Here is a 24460-nt window from a genome sequence, read left to right on the forward strand (position 1 = left end):
CGAGCTTAATATAACACTTTTCAGTCTTGGCTAATTTATAATATTTAATAATCTATTTATCTTCAATTTTAAACTGATCCTAACTAAGTACTTAAATTTCCAAGTTAACCTTTTTTCATTAAGCTGAATAATTAACTTCGCATACTCGCTGTGTAACCTCAGTAATAGGCATAAATCTAATATTATGTGCCCAACACTTGTGGCAAATTTTAAATTACAGGAAATGAAACTACGATTTTTAATTATTTTTTAAGTGAAAAATAATTTTAATTAAACCTATTAAATGTATAATAAGGCATGTTATTGAATTAGTCGAAAAAACATTTAATAATAATAGGTTTATTTACTTATCAAAAGCTGCTTTACAATAAACTGAACAAAAAACTTAATTCCTTAATCAATATTTTTCTTTTATAAATTCTTTTAGCATTAGTTTAAAACATCTGTCTTCTTTTTTTGAACATTCATGAAGTTTATTATAGTACTTAAAACCATTGTACGTTAAACAATTCTCTGCTGTGTGAGTTCTCGTATGCAATATATAAATTAATAGTCCATTTCGAATATTATGAGAGTGATTGTCATCTAGTTACAAATGTTGTTATAGATGTACTTAGGAGATTTGTTTATACTGATTTTGTGTATTAGTATGCAACAATTATAAATTATCTGTTGTTTGATTTTTATCCACCCCAAAGCCCTACTCATACTTTCAATGCTTACACTGTAAAAATTAAGGTACTGAGTAAGTTCAAAAGACTCGGTACCTTCCCTCAAGAAACTCTCATTCAAGGCAAATAATACTGTCAAACGTAGAGGGTGGTAGACTCGAACGCTTCACGCGTTTGGCTGCATCCAAACGCTCGGAGAACTCGAGCCAAACGAATCTGGTTTGACGTTAGGAATTTTTTTTTTACAGTATAGGTCATTCTCATATTGATAGATAGATCATAGCCATTAAACTATACCGGAATAAGCTAGATATAAATTTATATTCTACATATATAGGAATTAAAAATATAAGCGAATTTCATAACACAAATTTTTTTATAAATATGTTTGATAATATTGACAATTATTTAAAAATTATACTTTGAGTTCATATAACTTTTGATGAACCAATAGACAGCGAAAAATCATAAACTAAAATAAAAATATTTCTTCAATTGTATTGATTAATATTTTTAAATATTGATGTCGCTAAATTTTTAATGGAATGTGATTCATAAATAAATAAAAAAATGTGATACTGAATTGAAAAACGAAACATGAGAATAAGTTGTTGAAAAAATACATTCATATATTCCATTGTAAAATTTTACAGTTCTTAGTAAAATAATAATTAATTTTTTTTTTAATTATTTAAATTTCTCCCAATTGTGCTTTAAGCACAGTCGTTACGAAACTATTGTTCGACACGTATGATTCACACAGGAAATCCGGTGTACTTGTGTCAACACTCGTCTTAGGTTATGTTACCCCGTGAAAAATGAATCATACATGACCATGCATAAAAATTAGCGAGACATGGCCATATATGCCCTATATGATCATAAATGACCATGTATAGCCATATATGACCATACAAAGTTTGTTACGACCATATATGCCCATACTTTACTATATATGGCCATATATGTTTAATTGATCATGGGCATATATAGCCATACAAAACCATGTATAACCATATATGGCCTTTTATGATTCATATATGGCCATGTATGACTATATTAAAAAAGTTTGTATGGCCATATATGCTTCATACATGAACCTTATACGGCCATGTATGATTCATTTTTCACGGGACATTATTACCGAGATTGCGTCATAACTCAAGACGTGTCGCTAATACAAGCATACCGCAAACCCTCGCTTTAATCCTACGTATCAAAAATAGCTATTATAATACAGTTGACTACTCGTCAAAAGTTTGGTTTTAGGAACGTAAGCGACATTTTTCTTGAAATGTCAATCTCCTTCGACCGAGCAATGAGTTGTGATCTTGACTACCCGTTATATGTCTGTTTCATTTTATATAATTTAAAACGCTATATTTACGTTTTGTTACATACACCATTATCCCGATTTCTCTCGAGCTTATGGTGTCAAAATGAATACTTATCTTTTTACACTGATAATAATTATAATGCAAAAATTATGATGATAACGGTATTAATGACAGTAATAATCACAATAGTTTTATTGATGAGATGATGCTCAATCAACCTTTTCAACTGTAACGAAAGCCTTAAATTCAATTCATGATTACCATTATGAACAATAAATTATGTTTTACTTGATGTTGATTCAATTATTCTCTGTAAAACATAGATAGTAAATTGTTATTATTACCTTGTCTATTTTTTGCTATTTTCAGTTTGCAATTTTGATAATTTTAATAATGGCTTATAACGGGTTGTCTAGTACAAAACTCAAAATTAGTTAAGTGGGGAAAACTATTTGGACTCAGTAACTGTCGATTGGGTGAAAGAGGCTTACTATGGGCAGGCTTATGTCAGGTAGTCAACTGTAGTTGCAATAATTATTCTATTGTTTATGCTCATATACTCGATTAATATAGAGTTATCAGTATTTTCCCTTCACAAAATAAATAATTACTTACAATCAAATTATTTAACTATCAAAATTTATTTCAATAACGTTTATATGTCAGTATATAAACAACAGTAGTGACACCTACATTTATTTTTTTTAAATTTTCAATATAAACTTTTCTTTTTTGAAAAATTCTACTTTATATTCAATCAAACAATAAAACAGTAACAAAGTGACTTGAAGAAATATAAAAAAAATTTGAAAAGTCCAAAAGTGCACACCTCAAACGTTACTACAATAGAATATCTGTTGAAATTTGTCGAACACTACAATGAAATGAATTTCCTTTGAAACTCTAGTAATATGAGAAAGTAGTTACAGTCGATCCACTTTTTTTTTGTACTGCTCATATTTTTAATTTTGATTATAAAACCGAAAATTTATCGTTTCTCTAAAAATAGTACATCATTAAAACTTTAAAAACAAGATATCAGACACACAACAAAGACAAATATACTATTATTTGTACAGTATATGAATACGAAATATCGTTAAACTATTGTACTCAATAAAGAAATTTTTTATGGTAATTATGTTATAAAAAATATAATAAATGTTTATAAAATGAAACAAACATGGCTAGCGAGTTGTCAAATCGATAATTTCATCTTAAATCTTGACTTGAGCTCTGCTCATAAAAATAAGAAGCAAGTAACTGTAAAAGACATGAAAAATAGTTTTTCTTTCGTAGTGATCGTTGCTACCGGCATAAAACAAAAGTGATATTTTGTCCGTTTACTTAGTTTTTGTTTATTCCACTATTATTGAAAAGCAGTTACATCAAGTGTGATAAAGAATGACAAATGTACTCTAAAATCAACGAAATGAAAAAAAAAAAAAAAAAAAAAACGATACGATTTATTTGAAAATTATAACTTTTAGTGTGTGAATGAACTTCTATACAATTAGACCTCGTTATAAGACTCATCTCCTAAATTTGGTCAAACTCGTTCGAAACGCTTCCCCCACCAACAACTTTATGAAAATTTTGCATCGAATTCTTGCTATAAGACTAACGAATATTACGACTTAAATCGATGTAAAATGTAAATATATATAGATTGTAGATTAAGTAATTTATTTTCATAAAGAATACTTACAATTCCGTAGAGTCACATAATTAATAAAGGAAAAAGAACGATACAATTCTGTTTATTTATAATTATACATAAAATAGATTCACTTTATAATATAGCAAAGTTAAATTGAATACATAAATAAAACGGCGATAGTCTTATAGCGAGGCTTGAGCGCAACAACTGTTAAGCACCATGGTGAGGGGAACCTAAATTCTAAGAATTTTTTCCTCTTCAATCTTGAACTAGTTTTATAACGAGGTCCGACTGTCCACTTAAATATATAGACTGATCGACATCTCGACTAGTGCGGTGTTAAAATGAATTCACATACATGTAGGGGTGCTACATTAGGGTGTAGTCTGACCAGTGTACATGGGTCGTAAATGAACGATCAGAATCTTAGGGTGTGAGTATAAGTGTTTCAATATCTACAAAACAAAAAACAATAATCATTTTTCGTTAAAATTACAAAATTGTCGCTAATTAAGATAAGAACAATTTTCTTATCTACACAGAGAAAAAATTTTCGCCTAAAGGAAAGTATTCTTGATTCAAGAAAGTTGTTTTGAAGACCTCAATTTTCTCGGATAAAGTAGAACTCTCCTTTGATCGAAGATCGGTATTGGATCTCGTTCCGGTATTGGAACATTTACTTTATTTTTATTTTTTTTCTGTTTTGTAGATTTTAAAACACTTATACTCACACCCTTATACGCCGATCAGAGTTAATTATCTTCGCATGTACACCAGTTGGGAAACACCTCTTAGTCGCATTGCTACACCGGTATGATTCATATAGCACTGCTTTTTATAGAGAGTATATCGTGGTAAATTTAACAATATTTACAAAATAATGAAAAAATTCACAGTAATACCCACATCCGCATTACTACCCACACTTACCCTGTTTTATGTAGTGATGTTAATTGAAATTTTCTCATCCTAAAAACTAACACGTTGTGTAGTTTTATGGTAATGTGTTAACTTTAGTAGTTGGTTCACACCAGCTCATCGATAAAATATATTATAGCGGAACTACAGCCCATCCCGTTATGCTAAGCGCGATGGGGCATATAAAAATTTCCTCTGTGAAGTACCGGGATGGATTGATGCGAGCGAAAATAGTTAGAAAAAGCAAAAGATGAAGAAGAAGATGCATAGAGTTAAGGTCGAATAGATGCGAATTTGAATCACCTCATTATTCTGGATTGAATAAACACGAAAACGCTCTTACGACTTTTAACTCGAATCTCACTGTCAACTACTCGCCAGTTTACTTTGCTTTGAGTATTATGCAGGTTTCAGACTGTTAGTGGACACATGGACTATATTATTATGCTATATCCCAAGTCCACTTAATTCTCTGTCTACTGCAACTACCATGTTCTATGTAAACTACGAGCTGTAGAGCAAACATACTAGTGATATTCTGGCGTAATTGGAGTATTCGGAAATACTGAATTTTCTAAACAACAATGAATGGAAAGCTCTGGTTGTTTATTGAATCGAATTAATCGTCAACGAGTAGAAAGAGAAAGAGAGAGAGAATTTGATGGTCGATATATTGCAGCAAGAGTACAGTGCCGTCAATCACCACTTGACGTTTAATAGCTTCCGTTATTTTTTTCAAACCGATAATTGTTATTTGTATACTATTGTTTTTTTATTGTAGATACATGAAAACAAATGATTATTTTTAATCAAACAAAATATTTTTATTCGTCATAGTACTGTTTTTAACGTATTCAAACATTGCAATCAGTTCAGCTGATCAAACTTAAGAATTAATTTAGAAATCTCCGGGAAAAACGATTTTAGAAATGTAAAGATCGACTACGGTAAATCTAAGTAGATATAAAATTTGAAATATATCTCAGAAAACCTTTGATGATTTCCGCGGATCGTTAATGGTTTTAGACCTATGGTGATCTCTAAAGATCTCCGATAATTTCTTATCTTCGATAATTTCAGATCTATAATAATCTCCAAAGATCTTTACTGAACTCAGATCTTTGAAGATTTTACAATAATGTAAATAGAGAACTGTTTAGACTTATTCGGATCGATTTATAAAAATCAATGATTCTTATTAAGGGTACAGAGGTCACTGGAGGTCTCCGACGAATTCCGAGAGTCTCCATAAATCTTTGTAAGTCTCTTGAAAAAAAAAAAAAAAAATTTTAGTAACTAAGAGATCTACTGTGACTTCTGTTGATCTGTTAAAAATAGTGTTGCCGCGAAAGTCAAGAATATCTCGCCGATTGATGCGGACACGAGATAAAAATATTCGATATCGAGAGTTGGTCAAGAAAAGGCAGATGTTATTTTCTAAAAGTCAAGGTCTTGAATATAAGAATAGTATATTAACGCATTTATGGAAAGGTGCTTTCGACGAGTGTGATTGGTTCACGAGCCGTTAGGCGAGTGTTGCCAACATACGAGTGTCGAAACCCTTCCTACCCAATACATTACGATAGTTTTTGCATCGAATGGTAAAAAATAATGTCTTTTATGGGTAAAAAAAGACACTACATTACATTTAATATTTTAATGAACCTAAAATAATATTTAATCTTATTAATATAAAATTAATTCCTGTATTATTTCTGATGCAAAAGATTATTAAATAATAATAGTAACAATGAAACATGAATTAATTGATTTTTATAATAATTTAAAAATCTTTTTATTATTTTCAAAATATTGATACTCAACAAAAAATAACTGAAGTTTCGAGTCAAGGTTCATATAGTGAATTGTACATTACAATTAAATACAACAAGATGATTTTCTAAGTCTGGGATTTTCCGTTGTCCTAACTCGAGATGGCTGTTGATTGGGTTTTCTGGTGGATCGCTTAATGACTAATAAATACAGTGGACTCTCAAAAACTTGAACTTCAAGGGAAGTGATAAAAACTTCGAGTTAACGAGTTCTCGACTAAACAAGATGTTCGAAATTTGCAAGTAGATTAGACCAAAAATTAAGAAAACAATTGATTTCTGTTATATAAAGCATATTTATTTTAATTATGGTTGATAATGTACTGGAAGGTAGTCCGTATTGAGCTGCTACGTCTTTTTTTTTATCCCAGTTTTTACCGCGTTGATAACATCAAACTTTTCTTGTGAACTAAAAGTTGTTAATTTTCGTTTAGCACTCACGATGTCTAGATACGAACAGATTAACAGCCAACAACTTTGCTAGAAAATAACAGAGAGAAAATATACATTACAAACAAGAATATAAGAAGCATTGAACATTCCTATAGGAATTTAGATTTGACTGCTATAAGCTTGGACAGTTCAGAGAAAAACGTCTTTATATTTTACTAACTTCGACTTATAGAGTTTCATTCTAAAAATTCGAGTTATGGAGTATAAATATGCCTTATCGATACTGGAAAGGAAACGATACTGATTTCGACTTACAGAATCTAAATAATTTGAGATATCGCGTATTTAAGAGTTCAGCGTAAGGGAATACAAATTTTTTTCGAGTTACTGAGAATTTCGACTTAACAAAGTACGAGTTATCGAGAGTCCACTGTAGTATATATATATATATGTATAGATATGAATGTATATATATACATATATATATATATATATATATATATATATATATATATATATATATATATATGTAAAAAGAGTACGTTTGTCATATTTCTCACGAACAATGTGGACATTCTTTGCGATATTTATTCTGTGTAGTGTCATTTTTAACCAATCAGAGACGTGCTTTCTTACCATGAGTTGCAAAAAACTAATTTAAAATAGTAGTTTATCTATCGAGTGCGATCGTGCTTAAGACGCGAGTGTGAAGACGAAGGTACCAATACACGAGCGTCTTAGACTCGATTGTACTAGATAAATACATTAGTCTTTGTGACAGATATTTGAAATTTATTACATTTAGCGCCTATAAATGGCAGGTTATAAATCCGCGTTTATTTATTTGGTAAAATTGTTTTGAGTATTAGTTGAAAATTAGAGAGAAGTCGGTAAGTGGACGAATTAAAATGATGATAAATTTTGTCACAAGATGGCTCGTTAAGTTACTTCGATATTTTTTGGTCGTTTGCTATCGCACATGTAACCAAAAAATATTTTTTGATCCAACGATGACGTCACTTTTAGAACGATTAGGTATCTTTTTTACCAGCTGTATCTTATCTAATATTTTTAGCTGCCGGCTATAGGCGCTAAATGTCGTAGATTTCAAGTATCTGTCACAAAAAATTATTTTTACTAATATCTTCATGTAAATTTATTGCTTAATATTCAATAAAAATTGACTCTATCATAAATCAATAAAAATAATTATCATAATGACAACGAACGTTTTTCCAATTTAGTTCAGATAATTTTTTTAGAGCTTTTAATTTGATGAGAGACGACAAGCTATCAGTATAGTTTACATTTTATTTTGCTTCTAAAACATAATTTTGTAATTGATTAAGCCAATCATGAGTATATGACGATATATGTTGTGATTAATAATTAATGCCAAAGTTGTCAAGATTCTGAAAATAAAAATAATGATGATATTTTGTATTAATGATTTAATACCTTAGAAATTTAATTATGATTGATAATGAAAACTATTGTTAATCAAGAATAATACAGTTATTATATGCCTCTATTAACTTTACAAAATTCAATGTATTAATAATTTGAACTAACTGACACAAAAATATTTATTAAATAAGATTCTATAATAATACAGATGAATTTAGAGAACCAGTAAGTCAGTATTAGCTTAATTAAATCATAAATAAATATTAGCTGTACAAAAAAGTTCTACCCGTTTTTCAAAGATGGAGTTATCTAACAGCTATTTATAGGTTAGCTATGAATACGTATATGTACATGCACAGCTGTTTGTACTCTTTAAATTCATCAAACTTTTAATATATTAATCTTCGATATATATATTTTTTTATTAAGTTAAAAATGGAAGTAAGTAATGAGCATATCCGCCATTGTCTTTTATATGAATTTCATCAAGGAAAAAGTGCTGCTGAAGCTCAAAGAATAATCTGTGCAACTTATGGTGACAGTGTTATTGATGACAGTACTTGTCGAAGATGGTTTCGGAAATTCACAAACGGAGATTTTAATTTAAATGATAAACCACGCTCTGGAAGACCTTCAACAATCAGTGACGAGAAATTGGAAGAATTACTGAATCAAGATTCTGCACAAACACAACAAGAACTTGCGAAAAAGTTAAACGTTACTCAACAAGCTATTTCTGAAAGATTACATGCTTTAGGTAAGATTCAAAAAGAAGGAAAATGGGTACCTCATGAATTAACTCTAGAACAACGAGAGAGACGAGTTGACACCTGCCTGTCGTTGCTTTCACGGCATAAAAAAAAAAGTTTTTTGTGGAAACTTGTAACAGGGGACGAAAAGTGGGTTTACTATGAGAATCCTAAACGTCGAAAACATTGGGTAGACCCAGGACAACCAACGACATCAACACCAAAACGTAATGTTTTTGGGAAAAAAATATTGCTTTGTATTTGGTGGGATGAGTGGGGCGTGCTATATTATGAGTTACTCAAACCAGGAGAAACCGTTACTGGAGAACGCTACAGTTGTCAATTAAAAAAATTAGCAGATGAAATCAACAGTAAAAGACGATTTGCGGGACAAAAACCTCGACCAGTGATACTGCAGCATGATAACGCCAGGCCTCATAGAAGTTCAATCGTCCACCACACTATAAATGATTTACAGTGGGAAGTTTTACCGCACCCGGCGTATTCACCAGACCTTGCCCCGTGTGATTTTCACCTATTCCGTTCATTGCAAAATTACTTGGCTGACAAACACTTACAAAATGAAAACGAAATGCAAAAAACAATAGATGATTTCATTTCGACAAAAGATCAAGCCTTTTATCGCCGTGGGATCCATCAGTTGCCTGAGCGTTGGCAAAGGGTAGTAGATGCTGATGGTGGTTATTTTGATTAAAATTTGTATTTTATTTAAAATTTTTAAATATATTTTTTTTTGACAAAAAACGGGTAGAACTTTTTTGTACACCTAATATTATATTGACTCGTTAAGTTTATCCGTAAGATTTTCGGAATTTTTTTTTACTTCTTGTCAAAATTATACGTAAAGGGTATAATGTTTAATGTATACTTAGTGCAAGACGTGATTGTGTCTCTTGGTACACATTTCGATATATAATTTAGAATACATTTCCGACAGATATGCGATATGGTTTCTCCACTTGACGTCGAATACAAGACAAAATGAGAACACAAATCCAAAAAACGAGATGAAACAGGAGGAAAAATGTTCTCGTCTCGTCTCGTTTCGTGACAACACTAGTTAAAAGTATCGTAGGTCTAATTTTTGGAAAGATCAGATCTCTGTATTCCAATTGTCGATCTTAATTATTTGTTCCTGAGCTGTCAATTAGAAAAGAACTTAGTGGAGTGAACTATTGTAAAGTCGTTTAACTTGTGTTAAAACCCATAAAATGAAACTCAGAGACGTTAATTGAACTGCTTGAAAAGTTGACAGCATTTCCTTAACCCTTTGCGCGTCAAAAACATTCCCCACTCTGTAAACACTATTGTGCACGTCCCTCCTAATGGAGATAATCCGTGCCAGATTGACTATACAGGCCAAGCACGTTATAAGCAACCGTGGGGGGGGAGGGTTGAAGGGGAAACTTCCTGAATAAATCTAAGATTTAGGCTTATCCTCCATCTTAATATTCGGCGTGCGTTTCACATGTTGGCGTTACGTATGAGAATTGATGAAAGTAGCTCGTTATAAACAACGATTGAAACTGCGTTAAAAAGATCATGGCCAGTGATATGTTCTGTACAAATCAAACTTAATGACTTGGAAATGTAAATTAAGAAACACCATGTATTTTCGAAAAGTTATTATTTTCAAAAATTGGTTTTAAACAAAAAGTGAATAAAGCTCACAACGAGATCACAACACAAAATTCGAGCGTCCGAAAGGGCAGGATATCGTCGTAGTTGGAATAAAATTACGCGGTAGGGGTGGCTGTTTATAACAATATAATTTCCAACGAGCTTGGGCTGTATTTTACATTCAATTCACTGGTTGGCTTTAGGCTACATGGAAAAAGATAATCAACCGACTACCGATCGGTGGTCTATAATCGCTACTGTATAAGACTTAGTTGAGGCTACCAATTTGGGCGGGTATGGTTATTAATTTAGCTGGTTATAGTTACTGACTAAAACATTCATTGACGATACCGATTTCGTCAACTTTAATCACTGATTTATCGATGGTGGCTACTGAGTGACTGATTAAAGTTACTAATTTCGACAATGATCTCAATCGATATAACTAACAACCGTAACCGAAGAAAACTCGGTAGCCTCTATCATAACTGGGTGTCTTCTTAGGAAGGCAGGGGAAGAAACCACGTCCCCTCTTGACCAACTGTGGTATGCCGACCAATACATGGAATTGGTACTATGGGGGGCCCATTCCAAGCCCCACTTCGACCAAGAGTCTCTTTATTTCCTGAGACGGTAGGAGTGCATGGGCCCATTTGAGGTCGGACTCGTAGTGGCTGTTGGTTCGGCACCCACATGCAAAGAATCTCTGATCCTAAGGGTTATAACATCCGCCAATATTGAGCTTGTTCAATGTTTCGCTTTTATAATAGTATGATGGAAGATAGGGGATTTGCGCAGCGCGAGTATGTCCAAAAACGCGAGGTCTCGGCTTCCGGTCGGCGGAGGTGAACTTAGGTTCCGTTACATTAATTTAGCCTCTATCATAATTCCAATATTTCGATAAAATTTTGAATAATAAACTTTCAGCTTACTTGTGATAAATTGCTTGGATTTGTTAAATAATTTGAAAACCGACAAATCATCCGATCCGAATTTCAAATTGAATATTGATATTCAGTTCGATACTAATTATTCATAAGTTCATATTACTCTCTCCCCCATTATGAACACTTAAATAAATTGACCTAAAATAGCATCAGACTTGTTAATTAGAATGTATTCTTCATTATAGTGAGCAATTATGCCATTTTATTGTACTCTAAACCCCAGATACGATTTAACGTCAGTATTTCAGTGATTATCTTTTAAGCGAGAGTTAAGTACACTCAACGCTTCTTAATAGAGGTATAGAATTAATTTCGAAGAGCTTTGTAATGTTTTTGAAATTGAATTATAAATTTTTTAGTGCTACACTTAGTATTTAACTACTGTGGGGTATTTTAGTCTGCTATCACTAATATCATCAGACTCTGAAATGATAAATTTCTGATGCTGTATTGTTTATTTAATGACGGGTTTTTAGTTATTTTTATCCGAGTATTTCTCTCGAACCATGCCTTTGAAAGTGAAATAAAGTGGTTCAATAAAATGCTTTATGATATAAAAATCTAAATTTCAGTGTCCTACACATTTTTATTCGTTGATGGGAAAAATTCAGACAAAGTTTATATTACTGTGCAAGTATATAAGGATAGTCCTGTTGGTTCATTAGAGTACGAAAAAGATAAAAGTGATAGAAAATAAAGCGTATACTTTATCCGCTCACTCGTGTAAGGTTCCTATGTAAGATCTTAAGGTACCCGCGGGTAATAAGGCCTGTTGGGTAATAAGGCCTAAGTGACAAAAATGATATTTAAAATAATCGGCTCCGCTAAAGGATACTCTAGTAGAAAGGTCTTACATGAAGATGTTACGACAAATTTATAGAGTTACGATACCACGTTCACTGTCTTCTATATTTCATCATCCATTATATGCTTTTCACCATAACGTAAAATATTAACTTAAACTTAATTACCCTAAATATGGATAGGGGTGGAGGAAGAAATAATAAATCACTTATTTGGTGTATTGTCCATGTTTAATAAAAATTATATCACAGATAATAGTATCGAGTACATATTCGAGTACGAGATTATTTCACAGAGCACATTTGTCGTAGCGTAGAAGAAATTATAAAAAACAATATAGTCTTCTGACTCTTAAAAAGTATTGTTGCTAAATTTAAGTGATGATTCATCTCTAATACCAATTTTATTAAGTATAGTTAAACTATTCCAGTTTTTTTAACCCGTAGGCCTTATTACCCTACCGTAGTGAAATAAGACCTATTCGTATGGTTTTTGTAAAAGTATAATTTTTTGTTTGTTTATGGTAAACATTACCATTACTTCATTACATTTTATGGCTAATGTATTGAAATAAAGATTAATGATACATTTCGATAATTAAATGCAATATTTTCGATTCTATTCAAAATATTCCTTAGCTAGGTCTTATTACCCACCGGTACCTTATAGAAAACCTTATAATTCTATGAGAACATTTTATTAAATATTGATGTAAAATAGGAAAGTATGTGTTCATACACACACACATATACATGCGGGAATATATACGTAATGTGTTCCAACTTTCAACATTTTCGAATTAACGAAGAAACCTTCTCAATGAACATTTCATAAATAAATTGTGACAACGAAAACTCATAAGAAAAACGCGAACACCCCTAAGCCGAAGCTACTCCTTTGACCTTACAAGAGTTAGCAGGCAGGTAAGATCAATTGTATTTGAGTACTAAAACTTTATTTTAAACAACTTGGACATTTTCATCTATTCAATAGACCTACTCTATAGAAGTACTCGATTATATTGAACAATTTCTGACGACGAACAATTAAAGATTTTTTATGTATATATATAGTTTAACCTACTGAATGAACATTCGTTTCTCGCATGAATGCATTCAAATTTATATAACCTGTAGTGCATATAGTGCATATTGAATGTACTCGATTTTCTCAATTCGCTGAAAGCTTTCCTCGAGGTCTTTTTACTACTTTCTATTCCTTTGCTTCAATCTTGACGTTAGAGGACGAAGTTTCGCCTCAAGCAATGTCAATGTCGATTAGGTCATTATAGAATGATGTTGTGTGGAAAACTTTAAATTTGTGAATTACAATTCATCGGAAAAATCGAGAGAGCTTTTTTTATTATGATTTGAATTATTTTAGTTATTTTTTCAGTCAAATAAATAATTTTTTTTTACTTACCTCGAAGCTCAGTAGTCCACTGTGATCTTGATCCAGAGTATTAAAGACATAGTGGGCATATTGACTGGTATTTGCTTTAACAAAAATATCAACGAAAATATTTTATTAAAATTTTGGTGATTGAACAACGAAAATACTTGATATATTAGTGTGACCCCAAAAAAACTGGCTACTTTGTTTGTCGAGTCTGACACAACATTTGATGGTTTAACATGTTTTAAGAATCCTCTCCGAAAATCGGCTCGATAGAAAATTTTTAAATGGTCGCTCAAGAATTTTGAACAATGAAATTTTTTCAAGCCCCACATTGTTTTTTAGTTATTTTCATTTTAATGTCAAGCTCTTTAAATCAATCAGAAAACTATTTTTAAATCATTTTATGGATCAGCCTAAAACATGTATTACTCCGAAATACTACTCACCTCCTTGAGGAAAAAACTGTGAGTAAATACATTTGAAAGTATCTTCTCTGACCACGCCCGTAGGACATACGGCTTTGAAACCACGGTATATCCTTTTCAATTCCGCTTCAGTAAATCGTGTCGCTCTGCAGAGACTTGCTAACGAGTCTGGTCTATAGCGTGGTGTTTGTTCTTCTTCGTACTCAGAATCTAAATTTAAATTCATTAAATTTTTATAATAAAATATGAAATTATTAATTAAAATTATCTAGCAGACTACTTATAGCCCGAAAAAATTACGCTGTAATTCTTAAATAAATCATGGCCATAGATTTTAATTGTCCGGCATATTTAAATGAATCGAAATAATTTAAGTGATTAACTGCTTGACCTGCTAATTATTTCTATCATCAATAATAGTAGTTAATCATTTTTAAATAAACTAGTTCATTAAATACCTTTCTCTGTAATGATGAGAGAAAAAATAATTGCATTGAAAAAAAAAAAAAAATAGATTACCGTAAAAGCAGATATAATCTATAGTAGAATGACAAGCATGTTGAATATAAACGGGTGGTAATAGTAGGGAAAAAAAAAATGAACTAAGTGACATGCAACCCCGATGTATTTTACGAACGAGGGTGGTGTAACACGCTGACAGTAAATAACTCTCAACATGACTAGGCACTCCATTTACTATTACATGAAAGTGACAATGCTATAAAAAGCACAAGAGCTATTATCGTATTATCAGTAAAATGCGTAATAGTCTGTTTACATATAAATGTCATCAGGGTTATAGAAATTGTGATAATTTATTATCAAAAAAAAAAAAAAAAAAAAAAAAACTAGTAAATCATGAAGCTCGTGTTCATTAAAAAATTATCACGGTCATTTTGGACAATCGATATATTTGAGGTCACTGTGTCACGGTACTGTGAAAAAGTAATACTAATGAATGAAAATTTAAAATTGGTGCAGTAGTATCATTATTTTTTTAACATCCCGGAAAAAATTGATGTGGATCTACAGTAAGTCTACGGAGATCTGATTTTTCCAAAAATTAAGATCTACGTGATTATAGAAAATATATGGAGATCGAGGTAGATCTCATAATTGTTAAAATTTTTTTTCTAGAGATCTACGAAGATTTGTGGAAATTGATGGATATAATAAGAAAATTTGAGGTTTATAACTGGTCGATCTGCATAGATCTGCATGAATCTTAATAGATCACGAATTTTATTGTGAAGTCTCAGATCTGCTGATATCATTAGAGATATTTTAAGATCACCATAGATCTAGAACCATCAAAGATCATTGACAATCTCCCAAAATTATCAAAGATCTTCTGAGATTTATCTCAAATTTTAGATCTATGTTATTTCTATCAGATCTACAGAGATTGAAGTAGATCTTATGGCTGCTGGTGCTTTTTTCCTAGAGATTTATAAAGACTTATAGAAATTCACCAAATTCGTCGGAGGTCTCCGGTGATCTTTGTAGTCTTAATAAAGAAATCTAAATAGATCTCCATCGATATTATTGTGAAGTCTCCGAAGATCATTAGAGATTTTTTGAGATTAGCTTCGAGCCAGAATCTACGATTTGAGATCATTGGAGATCTTTAGAAATCACCATAGGTTGGAAATCATTGACGACCTGCCCAAATCATTAGACATCTTCTGAGATCTATTCCCAATTTTAAATCTGCGCAGATCTATAGTAGGTGATCTAAATGGATTTAAATTATTTTTTAACCTAATCGATCAAATTGTGACGTCATCAGCAGTACCAAAAATATTTTTTATTTGCATGTACTACAGCTAGGGTGCGAAAAATATCATAGTTACTCATTGGGTCATTTCGTGCCAAAAATTTTCATCGAATATTTGAAAGCGCCTTCTGTTACCTGCCGTCTATAGACACTCATAGGCGTACTTATTAAGCACTTCTTACAAAAACTAATGTATATATCTAGTGCGATTATATATAAGATGCGCGTTGTATTGACAACATCACCCCCGCCCGAAAGTCAATCGTCACGACTTACTTCTTTTACACAATTGCACTTGATATGTAAACTGCTACTTTATAATACACGTTTGATAGATACTCTGTAACACGTGCTATCTCTGAAAATGTTACAGCTTATTTTTCAAATATTTTTTCCAATAAAATTCAGTATACATCTAGTACAAATAGGAATAAGACGCAAGATGTGAAACTTGGCAGATGATCGTGCTAGCACATGAACATCTTACACTTATTTGTCCAAGATTGATTATTATTATATAAAGTTACATGAAATCAATCTAAAAAGTATAAGACTTCGAAGCTTAAAGTTAATTCTTCTCACTCCATTTAAAAGTATTTAAAGAATTAACTTTAAGAGTCTACGAAGATTCAATGCCGACAGTATTTATTATCTTTTTTACTTTTTCTATTGGTTTTTGCAAGAAGATGTAATTTTCTCAGCTGTAACAATGTTTCAAACAATCATTGTTAAGGAAACATTTATTAAAATATAGTTTTGAGAACTGTTTATATTTTCTTTAATTAAAATGCGAACAGAATGTAAAACTTGGGAACAAAAAATTAAAATTACAGTTTTAATTTTGTTGCAATAAATGAAAATAAACTTCATATAATTTTTTTTATGAAAATACTTTTAGCACTCTGGAAGAAAGCACTTTATTCAGAAACTTATAGTATTATTCTTGTTTTCCAAGTTCTTAAGCCTTAACTGTGCGCATGTCTAGTGTCTTACTTCTATTATAGTGACCTTTGTAATTTAGTTATTAGAATGTCTTGTCGCTAGCGTCTGGAAGACGCCGAGCAACCAGTTAACGGTGAATCATAAAAGCAATTTACTTATGAAGGGGATTATACCCTTTTGATCCATATATTCAGTAAAGGCTTAGAAGTCAACATGGATCAAAGCAGATCTAATAATGAACGAAGTTGATAGGATTTTATCACCTTGTAGTTTTTGTTTTGGACAATATAACTGGTTATCGTCTCAAATAGCCATTACAGTAGAGTCCCGTTAACTTTTACACTCCCTAACTTTGACCCCCAACCCCAATTTCTTACAAAAAAAGTCGTGGAAGGGACCGTCTGTTGCCGTGTAGTCTGTAACTTTGATTCCGGTAATATCAAGCCACTCTTTGTCAAACTTAAACAGCTTCCACTTGACATGGATACCGCGAGGTCTTGGTTAAAGAGCAATAAGCCCTCTTGTCAAATGTTGTCACAGAAAGCGAGACCCTCTTCTTCCCCATAGGTGCGATCGAATTTTATGAACCGTCCCTAATAAGAAAAATTTATATTTACAACTTGTAGAACTGCATCAACCAAAATAGATATCATTGTAAAGTCTCCGAAGATCTGCTGAAATCAGTAGATATCTTAGGTTCACCGTCGATCGAAAATCATTAACGATTCGAAATCATTTGAAATCTTTAGAGATCACTATGTATAAAATCTTTGACGACCTGCTGAAATCTTCAGAGGTATTCTATCCCAAATTTTGGATCTACTACTCCTACCAAATTTACGGAGGTCAAGGTAAGTCTTATAGCTGTCATTCTTTTTTTTCAAGAGATCTACGATTTGTGAAAATTCAACGAAATTATCGGAGATTTTCGGTGATCACTACAGCCTTAATAAAAAATATTAATGTTTATAAGTTGTAAATCTGCATCAATCTAAACAGATCTTCATTGATATCATTGTAAAATCGTCGAAGATCTGCTGGGATCTTTTGAGATTAAAGAGTAATTTATCGAAATGAGATGATAGATCTACTTAAATTAGAATCCTCATTCTGAAAAGAAGATAATTTTTGTTGACCTAAGTTTATTTTATTTGTGTGTACGTATATGAGTTGTATTTTCCAGATAAGTAAAAATATATCTTTTTAATCCAAACCAATAACTTGAACGATTTGTTGGTCTTCGTTGAAATTCAATTATAACTTTTCAATTAAAATTCAAGTGTAAACGATATTTTTTACGTGTTCATTTATATCCAGTACCTCCATCGAGTAAGTAAGTAACGTGGTTTATTTATTATTTTTTATTCATTGATTTACTGCTGATTACTTGCTATTTTTATCCAAGCAAATATTTTCTTGTTACGGAGAGGGATTAAAATATGAGCCCTCAATTGAAAGTTTCAGAGGTCGCTTATTGTGTTTTTTTGTTTCCCATATAAATTATACGGAAAAACTTTTCCGCGTGATATTTCAGGAATAGGAAATCGTACATAAATAAATCATTCATGGATTTAAAGGGCATAAAATTTCTTACAAACAAGTACTTGGTGTCAATTCACCTGAAATAAACATTTCAAAGTTATAGGCTTTCAAAGATCGATTTATGAGAAGTATAACATTCAAGGGTCTATTACAGTCTAATCCTTGAGCCTACATAACGATTTTTAATTTTATAGGAAATCGAGTTTTTTTTTTTTTTTTTTTTTTTTTTTTTTTTTGAGAAATATAATAACTAGAATTTTTTAATCATTCGAACAATTCGTAAATACTTAAATTACTAGTCAAATTTCGAATTCTAAAATTTTCAAACAGTTCAAAAACTTACAATAACTCGAGTCGAAATTTAAATTGTAGATTGATCGTACTAGATGTTGAATACGTAAATTCAAGTTTTCAAAATGTAAATAGCCGTAACAAGGTATTTTAGACGTATTTGGCATACGACAGCGTGAATAAGACTTGTGTAATCGTATATACCACTTTTCACAACTTGCAATATAAAAATTAAACTTTATCGAAAACGTTTTTATGTCAAAAAAAAAAAAAAAAAAAAAAAACATATCTAGCAGCCAGAAGCCGAGAAATAAACTTTTCAGCAGCTTTTGTAAAATATTTTGGGACTTGCAAGAGATAACTCTTTGACACTCTATACTCCTTTGAATAGCTTACGAGCTATCAATATAGTTATCTTCTACAAGACTCAAAATACTTTTCAAAAGCTGCTAAAAATTTTTGTTTCTCGTCTTTCGGCTACTAGACAGGTTTTTTTGTTAATGAAATATTTCTGATATTGTTTAATTTTTTGATTACAAGTTTTGACAGGTTGTGTCTACGATTACCCAAGTCTTATTCACGTCTATGTACGTCAACTACTAAAATAAGTTTTTACGACTACTTACGTCTTGAAAGGTTGAATTCAACGTCTAGTAAGACCAATTTACGATTTAAATTTCAACCCGGTATACTTGAGAGTGTTTGAGTTTGTAATTCTTTTATTAGTTCAAAAAATTTTAAGTATTCGTTAGCTTTTGGAATATTCGTAAAATTTCAAATTATTGGAGAAATCTGAACTATTCGTTAATCATTACAACAAAAAATTTTTTTCCGTAGTTTATTCAAAGTTAGATGAAAACTTTAAGCTCGAAATTCAAACTGAATATTTGAGTTCTTATCAAGCTATGCGACAATAATTTGAAAACTGAAAAATTATGGAAATAGCTTGAATATTTCGGAAGTTTACGAATAATTCGAAAACTCGCAAATGGTTCGAAAACTTCTGAATAATCTGAATTTAACTTAAATACTTAAAAAAAACTCCGGAATAATTGAAATGTGACTCGAGTAGTTCTGAAATTTTATAATATTTTAAATTTGATTCGAATACTTTGAAAACTTCCAAGTAGTTCGAATGTAACTCAAATAATTCGAATACTTCAGAATAACTCGAATTTAATCGAATATTTCGAAAACTTTAAAATAATTCGAATTTAAATTAAATAGTTCAAAAATACACTTCTAACAATTTCCTAAAACCTCAACAAATTGATCGTAATAAACGCATGAATGCAATTTATCACATTAAATGCTCTTTAGAGCTTATAACTTTGAAATGGTCATCCTGAATAAATTGGCTTAAGACACTTGTTTTATAAGGAATTTTATGCCCTTTTGAAGTCGTACTTGATCCAATACTGAGTTTCTTTTTTTTTTTTTTTTTCATGAGATATGAGAATTTCGTACAGAAAAGAGATCCTTTGTTATATAAATGGGAAATAAGAAAATGTGACGAGTGGACGTTTTCAATGAAAGGCTTAAATTTTAACAGATTTTTTTAAATACAAATTATTTATTTTTTGAATGTGTTTCTAACATCTTGATATATTTATATGAATATGCATGTCGGATGGAGAGCAGGTAGTTGGGCAGTATCCTTAGTTCTTTCATTATTATCACTATTATCGGTACTCATTTCTATTTGATTATCAAAATATTTGATAACCTTCAAAATAACTATCGTCACACAAAATTACTTGCAAGGTGATTGTTAACAAATAGTTGAAGTATTGCAATATATTGTGTACTAAGATGAATATTACAGTGTCGAATATTCACAACGTACTGAATATTGTCATCAGTACACTCAAAATTATGCGGGCTATGATACGTATGTGATATATCAGAATTCACTAATTTAAAATAGGACTCGATCTTTGAGTTAACAAAATACGCACGACAGTAAAATTCGACTTGAGAACGAATACACGGTCAGCAGGATAACGTGATGTCTTCTCTACTCGTCCTCAACAAGAAGTGTGTACTTTTAAATTGCCTTCTGTACTCGTAATTTCAAAACTTTCTGTCTTTATCACAACGTTACAACAAGCTTAAAAATTTTCCCAATTTGATTAAGTTGTAAAATATTATTGCTAAGTATCGTTGTTTAAATAAAATATAGACTAAATGTTGTTGGGACTTTCCACAGTCTCTGGGAAAACCTAGTTACATATTTATCTCCGACATATATATATATATATACATATATATATATATATATATATATATATATATATATATATATATATATATTAGGGTGATTCAAAAAATAACAAATTTTTTTTTCTTCTCTCAAACAGTTTCAAAAGTTTCATTTAGATATAAAAAGACGCCTGTGAAAATTAGAGCTGTTATTATTAACATTAAGAGGTTCTGCATTGAACTTTTCTATTTCCCATAAGTATAATATGGCAAAATTTCTTTTTGTATGGTCTGATTTTTATAACTAGCTAACGATGCATTATAGAAAAAATCAATAGGGACATTTTTGTAGGAAATTGAATGCTCTTAAAAAAAAGTCTCTTATCATTTTTTGATAAATCCATTTGTTCATAAGTTACTCGAGGTAGAAGTTGAATTTATATTAAATTTTGAGATCTTTTTACTTTTCCGGCGAAACTATCAGACTTATCACAAAATATCATAGGACCTTTTTTGTAGATATTTTTATTTCCTAAAAATTATTACTCATAAGGTTTTTTCGAATTCCGCATTGTTTTCTAGTTATTTTCATTTTAATCACAAGCTCATAAAAAAAAATAATCTGATCGATTTTAAGAACTTGAGATTAAAATGAAAATAACTAGAAAACAATGCAGAATTCGAAAAAACCTTATGAGTAATAATTTTTAGAAAATAAAAATATCTACAAAAAAGGTCCTATGATATTTTGTGATAAGTCTAATAGTTTCGCCGGAAAAGTAAAAAGATCTCAAAATTTAATGTAAATTCAACTTCTACCTCGAATAACTTCTGAACAAATGGATTTATTAAAAAATGATAAGAGACTTTTTTTTAAGAGCATTCAATTTCCTACAAAAATGTCCCTGTTGATTTTTTCTATGATGCATCGTTAGTTAGTTATAAAAATCAGAAGATGCAAAAAAAAAATTTTTCCATGTTATACTTATGGGAAATAAAAAAAGTGCAATGCGGAACCTCCTAATGTTAATATTAAGAGCTCTAATTTTCACAGGCGTCTTTTTATATCTAAATGAAACTTTTGAACCTGTTTAAGCGAAAAAAAAAAATTTGTTATTTTTTGAATCACCCTAATATATATATATACATATATATACAGCCGACTGCCCGTCATAAGCCTGCTTTTAAACGTTATATTAACGTTTTGTTACATACGCCGTTATTCCGATTTTTCTAGTTCTTATAGCGCTAAAATACTTATTTTTTTACGCGAATAATAATTATGGTGCGAAAAATTATAATGAGAACGATTTTAATAACTATGAAAATAATATTAATTCGATTGATGAACATAATGCTCAATCAAACTTTTCAATTATAACAAAAGCTTTAATACGATTTTTGATTACCATGATGAACAATAAATTATATTTTAATTGATATTGATTTAATTACTCTCCGTGAAATATAAATAGTAAACTTCCATCATTAATTTGTTTATTTTCTCCTTTTCTTGGTTGATAATTTTGACAATATTAACGGAAGCCTATAACGAGCTATCTAGTACGAAACTTAGAAAAAAGGTAAAGTGGGGGAAGCTGTTTAGGCTCAGTAACTGCTGATTAAGGGGAAGAGTCTTATTGCGGACCGGCCTATATCGAGTCGATGACTTCATATATTTAAGTAAACAGATGTCTCTTGCAAGCTTCATTAAATATCATGAAATCACTTCTCAGTTATTTATGTACAAATCATCTTAAATAGAACATCTGTACTATTGTCACATAAATCTGATTTTGATTGCCAATAATGAAACACGAGTTTTCTTAATTGACATGACAGTAAAAATGGTATTTCTTTATTTAGCAAAGAAAAAACAGAGAGAAACAAAGAATTGTTAAGAATAGAAAGAGGTGTCAGTTAACTTTAAACAATACCTTTCAATTTATTCATTACATTTGAACGAGAAGAATTTAAATAGATGTCCAATCTATGAAAATCTATAGTAACGTACGAGATAGAATTTAGTTGGCTCATTGCATTTTATATATTCTACCAACATCTGCGTAATGGGCCTTGTACTGCATCTAACTTGTTTTTGTTACACAGACTCAGAATTATATAAACGATTTCAATGTAAGTATAGAAATTTATTTTATATTACGACAAGAATTGTTGCTATATACCAAAGAAGATCACTCTCATACAATATAAATAATATAGTCCCATATTATAACAGAAATAATTCAAAATACAGAATAAAAAATCATATGTAATAACTTTTTCTTTGGATGTATTCTCATATAGGCATCCATCTACGAAGTATATATACTCATATGCGATAAGAATATGTTCATATATTATCGTATATAATTCATATGCATGTATATATGACTGTATGTGACCGTTTACACTTATTTTTTTGTGGGATATATATTTATATATTCTCATATCTGATGCTTAGAAAATTCTAACGAGAATATTCAAGAACATAAGAATTTTTCTTTTTTAAAAATTTAAGCGCTGTCTGCAATAAAAATGTGTACCAAGCTCAGAAACAAACTTGTTACCTAATTTTGTTAAAGATTATAAGCTTTTCAGAGCGAAAAACGTGATCCTTTAATTTTTTCAAAAATTTGATCGAATGAATCAAAAAAACGGCCAGTTGAATTAATCTGGCTCTATATAGGGTTTTTGTGGGCATATTGAACTGTAAAATGCACACTTAACATAATCGATTTCAATATTTTCGTTTCAGGGCTTGATTTTCCACAACATCCTCAAAAACCCTTTTTTTGTTGCATTTTTAAATTCATGAGACGATGGGAAAAATTTTTTTTTTCGAGTAAGCAATGGCTAATCGTTGAAGGGAATTTATTCAAGTTTTTAAAACCCACCATTAACTTTCCGTGCGATCATTGATTTCTGAGATATCGATAATCAAAGACAAAAGGATCCTTTTCCATTTGAAGATCGATATCTTGGCGAGAAGTGGGCGTATCGAGGTCTATAAAAAACGAAATTGAAACTGAATACTGAGGGTATCCAATTCTCATAGTGGTTAAGCGAAAAAAATTTTTCCCACGCCCGTAAACAAAAAAAAAATAAATAAATAAAAAAAAAAATTTCAATTTTTTTGTCACTGGTTTCTCTAAGATTATTTAGAAACCGCTGACGCTAAAAGATTTTGAAATTCTACTTTAAAAAGTAGACTCTTGGAGCTACAATTTTCTATGTTTTTATTTCTTGTACGACCAATTCTCTGGAAGTTACGGCCTGTTGAACATCGCCCGAAAATTTTTTATTTTTTTTATTGATCCTTTAATTTTTTCTAGTAGTGTATATTTATAGCTCTTTTTACATCATGTATAGTCAAGCATCAATGCTTACCCTGATTACAAAATACGATTTGTGAAGATTGACAACGATTAAAAATTGAATCATCATTAACCCTCTTTGATAATCATAATCTTCATGGTTCTTTACGATTTCTTATCTCTAATCGTCAAAAGACGATTTATCAT

At 30.6% G+C, this 24460-nt stretch overlaps 1 protein-coding gene across 1 annotated transcript in view; it reads right to left on the reverse strand.

Annotated features, from left to right (window-relative positions):
• LOC103573418 (uncharacterized) overlaps positions 1–24460 on the reverse strand; it is a 66759-nt gene that overhangs the window by 21314 nt on the left and 20985 nt on the right. Inside the window, exons 4-5 of the mRNA XM_053742022.1 lie at positions 14204–14392; positions 13782–13855 (exon numbers count right to left, since the gene is read on the reverse strand). Coding sequence (XP_053597997.1) covers positions 13782–13855; positions 14204–14392 — 263 coding nt within the window. The remainder of the gene's footprint in view (positions 1–13781; positions 13856–14203; positions 14393–24460) is intronic.

The sequence above is a fragment of the Microplitis demolitor genome, chromosome 9 (genome assembly GCF_026212275.2).
Source record: "Microplitis demolitor isolate Queensland-Clemson2020A chromosome 9, iyMicDemo2.1a, whole genome shotgun sequence".
In the NCBI taxonomy this organism is placed as follows: domain Eukaryota; kingdom Metazoa; phylum Arthropoda; class Insecta; order Hymenoptera; family Braconidae; genus Microplitis; species Microplitis demolitor.